The 11,161-nt window shown below is 50.2% G+C and overlaps 1 protein-coding gene across 3 annotated transcripts in view; it reads left to right on the forward strand.

The window, feature by feature from the left end:
* Positions 1–11,161, forward strand: part of bcor (BCL6 corepressor) — a 46,956-nt gene that overhangs the window by 8,915 nt on the left and 26,880 nt on the right. For all 3 annotated transcript variants that reach the window (XM_036545023.1, XM_036545026.1, XM_036545025.1), the window contains exons 2-3: positions 6,138–6,216; positions 7,426–10,434. In XM_036545023.1, coding sequence (XP_036400916.1) covers positions 6,214–6,216; positions 7,426–10,434 — 3,012 coding nt within the window. In that variant the 5' untranslated portion in view covers positions 6,138–6,213. The remainder of the gene's footprint in view (positions 1–6,137; positions 6,217–7,425; positions 10,435–11,161) is intronic.

An 11,161-nucleotide genomic window follows, 5' to 3' on the forward strand; every position in this document is an offset into this window, starting at 1 on the left:
CCACGGAGTACCCCAGCAAAGCACCGCAGTGTCTGATCAAATGTAATGGCTTGCTGTTTAGCCACCGTAAGAGTGAACATTGCAGACCGAAGTGCTTTGTTCCTACGTTAGTTCTGTACATATAGTAAGCATAGACAAAGCTTTCTGAAGGTATGGCTGCTTGAATTAATTGCGTATTTGCTTTTTCAGTTTTACGAACTGGAACCATTGTCACAGTGGGAGTGGGCTATGCTGAAACGGGTCGTGAATGGCTGTGTTGAATATTCCTACCACAGTTATCTGCTTCTATGCCTTGTGTAGACAGACATTCAATCGATTGGGTTTAAAATGTCGAACATTAACACGTAAAAAAACAATACAGCATATGTTGTATTTTTCCATCTTGCTTATCTGTTTGAAGGTTAAGGGAATTACCCCATAACGCATTTTGGCTGCATCGAGGAACGGTCTGCTATATTGTTCGGAATAATGACGAGTTTTTTATTCATCTTGATAGGTGTTTTTCTTGAATATGTTCTATTTTTATAGACCATGGCCAGTTTTTCTTACTGTGGGTAGTTTCAAACCGCAATTGACACTTCGTGGTGACGGACCGCTTTAACCCCAACTGAATACTCCAGCGGGTATTTGAAAGCATTTCTAGCTGTTCTCCCAGTGTTGCTCTGGGTGTTGGGTATTGATGCGACAGTGGTGGTTGCTTGTAGAACAAAACGACTGACGTTTTTTCCCCTGAAATGCACCTTAAGACATTTACTTAGTCCTGCTCTATGTGATACATTCAGCCAAATCACGTGAAAGCAGATAAGTAAATAAAGTTCAAAGTCGACTTCTTTAGGAGACGTTTGGTTTAAGCGTTTAGACACCCTGTTAAACTGCTGATGAATGCCCTGGTTCTCGCCTCCAGTTGCCTTCAGCGTGCGTAGCATAGTGCGCCTTAATCTCGGTTTAATTTTTTTCCTTCTCTATGGAGAGATTATAGAACATCACCCTACATCTAGAGACGGCAAGCCTGAGCGCGAGATAAAGCTGGCAGCGGGCCAGGGACAGAAAGCGAGAGGGCGCCAAATCGCAGCTCCCGAGTTGATACAGCTGGGTTATCTCGATCAACCCCCACCACACGCACGCAAGCACACGTACGTTCGCTGGAGGATCTAGCGCAGCGCTAGAGGCAAGCTCCTCTCCTCGGGAGCCTGTTATTACAGTGTACAAACTTTGCGTTTTTTTTGCCTCATATCTTCTTCTGAATCAGGTATTCTCGCCAAGCCCCGCGCTTTATTGCTCCGGGAGGCTTGATAAATGAAATTCACGCTGTTTTTGACCTTGCCCTCAGTACTGCTGGATATGGCCCGTAGTGACGCAAGTTCCACATAGCTTCGATTCACAAAGAAAAGCGAATGTGTGGTCGCATGGTTATTTGTGAATAATGAATATCATTTTATACATGCAGTTAAGATCCTGACCAGTTGTTCACATTTTTAATGGATGTCGCCTAGGTGCACGTATTTAAATGTATACTATTCGACATGGATAGATGTAAGTCTTACGTAACTTCTGCCAATGTATTGATCTAATTACGAACTTCTGAATTGCAGCCAGTAACCGAATCACCGTGTTTGCTTGGGTCTCAGATTGTTGAACAATTAATGAACAAGATGACATGAAAGCGTATGGAGATGTTTAGTCCCCGCGGCCACACGGTCTCCGCCCAGTTCTTTGAAACGCGGGCGTGAGGGTGCTAGAACTGAAGCAGAATATCGCGTGCACATTACTCAGTAGTCTTTATTTTAAGGTTACGTACACAACTCCGCTAGCCTATACTGAAAGCGCCGTATTACTCAGTCATCAGGGTTTTCATTCTGTATTTCTCAGTATCGTTTTTTACCGTTTTTCTGCTGAAGGATATAAAAGGTTTGGCATTTCGCCTCTTTAGAGATAAGGAATTTCAGCAGTTGATCCACAGCTATTTAGGAAAATTATCAGTGGCGTCTTTGTTCAACGGTCGTCTTCTTTGAAGTAGTTCAGATGAAGTTCACTGATTGTATGACGTAACACGTTGACTGGGAACATCATTTCCGTTTACCGTCGTAAATGTGGTTGCATGTTTTAGTCTATTTAATTTGAATTCTGTGCCGCGTACGCCAGCTAACTAATATCTGTTTTCATAATGGTCACCATTCTTTAACCTCAAGGCGCGGATAAACGGTTAGATCAAGGTTTCACCCTAACAGTGTAATCCATTTTATATCGAAGCCGGCTCCTGTCTTGCACCGTGCCAAAGCCTCACAATAAAGGATTTGCTAATCTGTTCATACGCAAACTCTTTTATCTGCGGGAGGGGCGTGCGCCAACATTGTTTTCTGTAGTCTAGTGAACATTCCTACAGCGAAGTTCAAAGGCGCACGTTTGAGGCTTAAGATATACACCTGAGAAGCATAGTACGCTTCTGTTGCTGCCCAGCGTTCTTGCTGCAGGACACTATAAACTGGATGTGAAGAATTTAAGGCACGAGGAACTGTACAACAACCATAAATAATGACTTGGGCCCCAACCGACGTGAAGCACGAAAAGTGCGAAGCACGAAATTGCAGTGCACTGTATTTATCTGTTGTAACTGTAAACGCTTCAGACGACTTTAAATCTGTTTTATGCAGAAAGCAATCCAGCAGGGATTATTTTTTGTCGAGCGAAAGGACATTTTATAATACGAAATTATTTAATGATGACAACGGGAGTTTCGATAGTGTCAGGATTTGAGTTTCCTGACGCGCACACGCTGCCATTTAAACATCGGCCGCAAGTGTTTCCAAAAGCAAAACCAGTGCTCAGTGCGGAGATTCAAAAGGCAGTTTGGGAGGATACGGCATACTCTGGACAACACCCCTGTGCGTAACTATCCATAAATATATGATGAAAGAGGATCTGCGTGAGTGACATGAGTGGAAGGGCCGGTTTTAAGTTTTGCTTATGTCGTCCCTTGTGTGCAGGGTGCGCGCCGTGTTAGCGATGCGTTAAACTGTCATTTTTAACATTTACGAACTACATAAAGGGAGTTATTTTGTGGGATGTAACAGTCTCGACTTTTGGGACGCCCCCTACTCACTTTCCAATCCCCCCAATCGCAAATGTGTGATACTGCCGCTTGACAGTTGCCAGATTTAAGAGAGTACTGGTCTGACCACAAGCCCCGTTTCCTCAGTCATCTCAGTGAAGTCACGTCCATGAATGAGTGTCCGATACTAACAGGTGGAGCTGTGCACTGAGGTCGACTATATTTGCATCTTTGCAAAATGCGGCATGCTCGTCTGCACATTGAGAACCCTCGCAGAATGGTCGATGCTTTTGGACGCAGAAAAACGGGTTGCGATGGATATCAGCTCTTGCTGAAATGAGTTAGAATTAATCAGCGGTCTGTTTGTGGTCTAGCTGCTGACTGCCGCCTCCTTTTCCGCTCACCTTGTTGTTGTCTGGATTGGACTCTCGCCCCGTGCAAAATGACTTGTCAGCCTGGAGGAAACTCAGCCCGCGTGACGCTATAGGAAAGTCGTTTTGTACGTAGCAGACGGCAACGGCAGTTTGTGGGCAGAGCAGAACAAGGGTTCAGTCCCTCTAGGCTGGAGTGAGTGTTCAAGCTTCACTTGAATTGGAGCCATAACAGAGATGGGAATGGCTCCAAACGCAGGAGATTAATGGATCCGAGGCTGCTGTAATAAAAATGGCATGCCGGGATTTAGAGCTGCCGGTCGAGGCAGCAGCAGAAACATACGCGATTCTTTACAAAAATGGGAAACCGTTCGCGAGAAGTACGTAATTTCTTTGTCCCGCTACAGCACCCCTCCCATCATACGCACACAGTCCGCAGGTAATTGCCTCTTATGATCAGAAATGCTCCGCCGCGTTACTCACAGCCATTTGTGTATCCGCATTTTTGGCTCGGAAGCACGCTGCTCTGCCAGGGCCTGTACAGTGGAACGCTTCGTGAATCTAGTTTTTGCGCCGTATAGCAAGCTCGATCCAGGCCTGTCTGGAAGTGGGGAAACGCCTGGATTCACAGAAAGATGTTTGCACGGAATCGGACGGCACGCATACCGCGCTGAATCTGTCACCCGCATTCTTGTGTATCCCCTACGGACAGCTGGGCATTTGATCAAGAATGCAAATGCATTTTTTCCCCAATTCTGATTTGATGCACCCTGCATGTTTAGAGATTCATAGAGCAATAAATAAATAAATAACGCCAGCTCCCAAATTAGCAAACAAAAGACGGCTCTTACTTGGCTCGCCTTTTATTCAAATGCGATCCTGCCTTCGTGTCCAGGTGAACGTGTGTGCATTCCTGTGGCTTTGTATTCTAAACGGACAGTGCTCTCTGACACGTGAGATCAGATCAGATCCTGTACCCTGTTACCACTCTGGTGTCAATGCAGTGTCGTTCAGACCATTATTGCGCAGACCAGTTGCTAACGAGCAAACGCAACCTTACTTTGGGGAAAGATGACTTCAGTAGGGAGACCCAGCTTCTCCCTTTTTACCTTTCCCTTTGGGGAGGCCATAGGGTCTCTGTTTTAACAGTAATATATAGAGACACCAGGACCAGGCTTCCTGTAGAGAATTAATGAACTAAAAAATTAAAAATGAAAAAATTAGCAAATTGGATACAAAATCAAGCAAGAAAGAGAACATTCTGTTTTCCCCAAATTTGGAGTAAAGTTAATTTCTACCAATCAGATATTCTTATACAGATGGGTAATGAAATAACATAGCTTAGTTAAGGTTTTATTTGTTTGCTATATGAGTGGTTTAAGATGCAAATGAAATGGATCAGACATAAGAAGCTATTATAGATGTTTTACATTAAACTTTTTCTTTCCTTTTTCTTCCATAAACTAACAATGAGTTCTTTGTGGAAATCCAGATTATGGCTCACTCCTTGCGAGTAGGATTAGTTATTGGTGCTGGAGCAAGGCGTTTCCGTCACAGGGGGGGTAAATGGCCTCCCACCAAAATGGCTTGCGCTGTTTAATCCCCCCCCTCCCTCTCCCCGCCAGCTGCCTGAATGGCTGGGAAACGAGCGCGGAGAAGGTGATTCAGTGCGCTCTCCTCCACAATGCGCTCTCGCTCCCCCCTTTCTCTCTCCCTCTCTCTCTCTCTCTCTCTCTCTCCCTCCCTCCCTCCCTCCCTCTCTCTCTCTCTCTTTCTCTCTCCCTCTCTCTCTCGGACTGGGTCGCGCCGGGCTCAGAGGAAGGAGGGAGCGGAGCGCACAAAGGGCTTTGCCCTGCTTTCATTTGCAGAGGGCGCTGGTGCTTTAATCAGAGGGAGGAGGGACGGGGGGGTGGCGTGATGAATGTAGCGGGGCTGTCGCCGCCACCCCCCCTCCTCCGTCCGTCACCGGCAGCGGCAGCGGTGTCTGTAGATAAGGACAGGTCTGCATTATTGAAATCCAGGGCCTGTAAACCCATCAATAACAGAAGCGTCATACAGCAGCCCAGAGACTGCTCCCTCCTCTCCTGCCGTTTCTCCTGCGGTCGCCGTGGCCGCCAGGCAGTGCAAGCCGATTGCATCTGCCTCTATGGCGTAATGATGAAATTTCCCCTTCTGGCAGATGACAGCCATTTTTGCCCCCCCCCCCCTAAGATTATGAGATCTGCCGCGGAGGTATTCCTTATCAGCGCCTATATTCTCCGATAAGGAGTCACAGTGCACAGCCCCAGAGAGGCTGGCATGTGACACCGCTGTTCCAGAACTCTGGCTTCCTGTCTGGGAAACACAATCATCCTGTTAAGGAGCAGGAAGCCTCCTGCAGTGAATAGTCAGTCTGCTTTTATGCCTTTTATTTATTTAGTCTATTTTTACATGTAAGCCTTTTCTTCTGAATTCCAATATCCTTTTGCATGGTTTATGGGGAGGGGGGATGTAACTGTATTATTAATCATTCAGTTGGTTTTGGAATTTTAAAGGAAAATGTTAAAAGCTTGATTGCCCTTTTTCATTTACAGGACAGCTTGAAAGGTACACCATTGTGTTTTATGAATTTCTAAACAATTAGAAATTAAATTGGGTCCGTGAGAGGCTTTGTTGCCTCAAGTTTATTGCTCTAAAGCTTTCTTACTCAGTATTGATAATCGTGTGTTTTTCAACAGGAAGGTACCTGTACGTTATGGTGAACCCCAGAAGCCACGCCTGGAATTGACAAAAGAGACCCCCATCAATCAAAGCATGGTAAGACCAAGGTCTCGCTCAGGAGTGAGAATTCTCCTTTGATAGTTTCTTTGCACAAGCCCAATAGTACTCCTCACCCTCCGTGAACACACGTGTTCCATGGCATTCCAGTATTTTTTGACATTTCCATTTCGGACTAAATGGGCCCAGGCAGACGTTTGATTACAATCTAGTGTTCCTCCGCTCTGCTGGTACAATTTATAAATGGGCCTGCAGCTTATAAAATCTGAAATGGATCAAACTGCCATGTAGCAGGAAACTTAATTAATCTGCTTCCTGGCATTAGTATTCTCCAGTGTCTGGGTGGGTTGTCTGCATTAGCCAACCAGAAAGGCCTTCTGCCAGTGTTGGGACAGGCACATCAATGTAGTCTAAAGTGCGCCTTTGTCTGCCTTCTGAAAATTCACCACTAGCAAACTTTTGAAACAGCCATTTTGCTTCTACACTCTTCTCCTAGAATAGATCCTGCCTCTTCAGTGACCCTAGCTGTTTACATATTTCTGCACAATATTGTGCATTTTTTCAGCCATTGCTTTAAGTTCTGTGTTTTATGTATGGGGAAACAGTGCAGCGAAGGTCATGATGTCAGAAAATGGAGTCCTTTGTTAAAGCTCGGCCCTTGGGCACTTTTGAGTATGTGCTCTATGCATAGTTATCACCTCACAATAACTGCCTGTATTGTTCCTTCTGTCACGCTGACTTAAGGTCATCAGATCAAACGATCTGTTATACCAAATTAGCAACACCCATGAGAAAGTAAAAAGGAAATACTCCCATCAAATATATTCTTCATAAAAACCTACCCTGCCAAAAGAAGTTTTTATGAAAACATCTTTATTTTGTGTAGGAGTAAGATTGGGGTTCATGTATAATGTATGTATCCAATAGTCAGTGTGATTTGTATTAGCCCACTGCCCAATATCGGTACAGGGCTGGTATCCGTTTTTGTCTTCTAACACCTTCTTTTGAAACGGTCCTCTTCGAGATGCATTGTTTTGTTCTTGTTTCTCTTGTGTGGTGACAAAATTCTTGTGACTGACAGACGAACTCCGCCGCAGTGCAAATGTGGTCAGGTTAGTCTGGCTGAATGGGGAGTTTGCATTCCTCTGTCTGCTGTCTGTTTACCCAGTCGGGAGGCAGGCGGAATGCCTTTAGACTCCCGGCTCCCGCGCGCTCCGCCGGCGTGACGCTCACTCTGCTCTCTGTCAGGTGGATGCGAGTGCGGCCTGCAGGATGAACCCGCTAGCAGCACTCGGCATGGACCGGAGCAGCCTGATGCGGGAGAGCCTCCGCGTGCACGGCGGGGTGGTGTACCCGGCGCTCCGCACCCTGTCCGCCGACAAGGCCCGGGAGGGCGCCACCCTGCCCCTTGGATACGTCAGCGACCGCATGCCCGACCTACACTACAAACCCGACGTGGCGCTGGAGAACCGCAAGCCTGCCAGCAGCTACGTCAGCCTCTACAAGAGCCCCACGCCGGGCCTGCAGAAGCCCCTGTTGGTGCCAGGGGGCGGAGGAGACGCCCTGGGGCTGGACCGGCACGTGGGTCCTGCTGATAAGCCGTCCGAACTGGGTCTGAACGGCAGCAGCAGCTACCTGCGCCTGCCCTGGGTGAGCCCTTACCAGGACGCAGGGATGTACCCTTTCCTGGACTCTACCAAATATGCAGCTCTCAACATGTACAAGGCCTCCTTTATTTCTCAGCCCTCCCCTTACCTGACCCAGCACCTCCCCTATCAGCCTCTGTGCGCCGGAGCAGGGGGAAGTGCTGCTGGTGCAGAGCGCTTGTTCTACATGCCCCCATACCCCCCTGCCCCTATCTCCTCCCCACTCGCCCCTCCCATGAGGATCCCCACAGCGACCGTTGCCCCGACCGCACTCTCCCCGCTGGTGCACTGCCAGGACAAGGGCATGCAGAGCATCGGGCCGCGGATCCACCCCGACGCCTCTGCCTTCGGGCAGCAGCTCCACCAACAGCCCCCCCAGCCTCCCTCCCTTCACCAGTCCCACAGCGAGCGGCAGCACAGCAGCAGCAGCAGCAAGTCCAGCCGTATCCCCTCCAGCAAAAGCTCCAGCAGCAGCAGCAGCAGCGCCATGAGCAGCAGCAGCAGCCTCCCAGTGGACTCCACCGCAGCCCTGCTGATGCAGTCCCCTCGCCCGCCCACCTGCCTCACCCAGCCCCCTGCCCCTCCGCCACCCTCCCTCTTGGACAGCACTTTGGATTACCAGAAGCCTCTGCTTCGATGCCCTCCCTCCTCCACCTCGTCCTCCTCGTCCCCGTCAATGTCCCACCCGTTCTTCATGAACAGCCTTGCCCCGGAGCACCCGTCCCCGGCTCGGCCCTCTGGCCACAAGTCCAAAAGCAAGGAGGGGAGCTCTGAGCACAGGAGCAGTGGAGGGGAGAGGAAGTCCAGCAAGTCTCCCTCCAAGACGGCATCTGAGAAGCAAGCTCAGCAGGCTCCCACAAAGGACCCTGCTGATAAGCCCTTAGACTTGTCTGCCAAAATACCAGACTTTGGAGCACCTCCCAACGGATTCCCCCCTAAACTGGAGGCCTTGGCCAAACTGGGTAATTCCCCCACGGCTCGATACGGGCAGCCGCCCTGCCGAGATCTCCTGAAGGAAACGCTCTCCCCCCCCTCAACAGTTAGCACTTCCTCCAAACCTCCAGAAAGACCTGAAATAATCAGCACTTTGCACTCCTCCTGGGTTGTGCCCGGCCCAGCCCCTACCCTGAATCTGGACTCCAGTCAAAACCAGGGTCCATCTGTCATCAAAAACAAAAATTTGGAGCGTGTGCTGCCCCAGCAGCGGAGCTCCTCCTGCCCCAGAATTGGAGAGTCAAATAACGCCCCCATCCCTAACCCCACCCCTGCTGTGGTGACTCCCACAGGCCGCCCGGCTTCTGCATCCCCCTCTCCCAAAATAAATGGTGAATGGCCAAAGTCTAGTCCAGGTCCTCCTGAGAAACACCTCCCAACTAGTCATCCTGGCAACCAGCCTTCCTCTGGGAAGCCAGTGAAAGCCCCCAAAAGACCTGAGACCCAAGAAATAACCTACAAACCACAGCATCTGGAGAACGGGCACACCCCCAGCCACCTATACCTGCCCCAAAATGAGACGTTTCTGCCTCCCACCTTACCATATGCAAACAGATACCTACCATACTCTGTCCCTGACAGCATCCCCCTTCCTCACCTGCCTTTGCCAGGAAAAGGTCCGGTTTACCCCCATCCTGTTCTCTTGGGTAGCAGCAGCCTGTTTCCGGCCCGCATGGCCCCCAAGCACGGCCTGCCGTACGGAATGCCGCCTAGTCACGGAGACTTCCTGACTTTCCACGACTCCCAAGAGATGGTCCACCCGCTGATGTCCCCCCACCTCACCCTGGATCTCAAAGGCAACGATCGGCCCGAGCGGAGGCCCAAGCCTCTAGAGAAGCCCAGACATTATGAGGATACCACTCACAAGATCCGCCACACCGCAGAGACCGCCGATGGTGCTCGCAAGGCTGAGAGGGAGGGCGAAAGATCATGCATCAGCGGCTCAAGGCCACCAAGCAAGCCGCTGGCGGCTGGGGCAAAGGACAAGATTGTTTGCATCGACTTGATCCATGACGATACAGACGGAGGCCCCCAGACGATAAAGCACAGCGCCCCCTCTGCCAGGAAAGGCGATTCTACCAAGCCCACCAGCGGTGGCGCCGGGGGAAACGGCGAGGGCGCAGAGCTAGAGCTCATGCAGCACCTCCTCTCCAGCCAGGCTGCCGTGCAGAGGCCGGCTGAGCTGGACCGGCAGCAGATCTGCGGCAAGCCCGGGCCCGAGGAGGTGGAAGCCCCGCCAACCGCAGCCTCCCGGGAGCACGTCTCCCCCAGGCCCGTCCAGGGCAAGGAGAGTCCCGGCGAGAGCAGCCCGCTCCCGGACTTTCTGGAGCAGCAGACACTGCGCTGCGCCCGGACCTCCGGGGACAGGACCGCCGAGCAGCCCGACAAGCACGGGCTCCACCATTACATGGAGCTGAGCAAGGAGGGCCCGGAGGATGCCGAGTCCCACGAGGACGACGACGACAGCAGCAGCCACGGCTCCTCCAAAACCAAGAGGTCCAGCCTGGCCAAGAGGATCGCCAACTCCTCCGGCTACGTGGGGGATCGCTTCAAGTGCGTCACCACTGAGCTCTACGCAGATTCCAGCAAACTGAGCCGGGAACAGCGCGCCCTGCAGGTGAGTTCCCAGTACTTCACCCGTTGAAGGGGAAGGCAGTGAGAAGTGTGTGTATGGAAGTGGTGTTTGTCATTTGTCTTTTTTTCACAGTATATCCTACTATACATGGAGAGAAAGAAAAGCATTCTCTGTTCATCTCATGTTTTAAAATACCTCATAAGGAAAACATTTCAAATTTAGTTTTGTTTCTGAATATGGTGAAGAATTTATAGATACTTTCACAGTTTCTTTACAAACCAGCCATTTCATCTTTGCTGCGAGTCCGATTTTATAGACGGTAGTGGTTTGTTATTCAAACATTCTGAATTCATCAGCATAGAAAAATTCAAAAATGTATGTTAAATCGCCATCTTTCCATAACCATCTGTTAGCTATCTAGGTTAATTCATGAGAAAGCCCTCTGTATTCCGTGATGGCAGTCTCCCACCCTCCCTCTACCTAAATCGCCCCCCACACCCCACACCCCACGTCCCACCCCCGCTGTGTCGCTGTGCTCCAGTGGTTTGGATATTTGGGAGAAAGGGTTAATGCAACACGCTGTCTACACAGGGGAGCAAGGGTTAACACAACACAGCGTCTGCGGTCGCGCTGCTCAGCGAGGCAGAAGCTCAGCTGCAGAGTGTCTGTACCGCGGCCCCGCGGGTTCGTTCTGCTCCAGGCAACTGTTAACCTGCGGGTGAGCCGGCGGGAGGGGGGGGGAGGGGGGCTCGTCCGGTACCCATGCCCT

The sequence above is a fragment of the Megalops cyprinoides genome, chromosome 14, assembly GCF_013368585.1.
Source record: "Megalops cyprinoides isolate fMegCyp1 chromosome 14, fMegCyp1.pri, whole genome shotgun sequence".
Lineage (NCBI taxonomy): Eukaryota > Metazoa > Chordata > Actinopteri > Elopiformes > Megalopidae > Megalops > Megalops cyprinoides.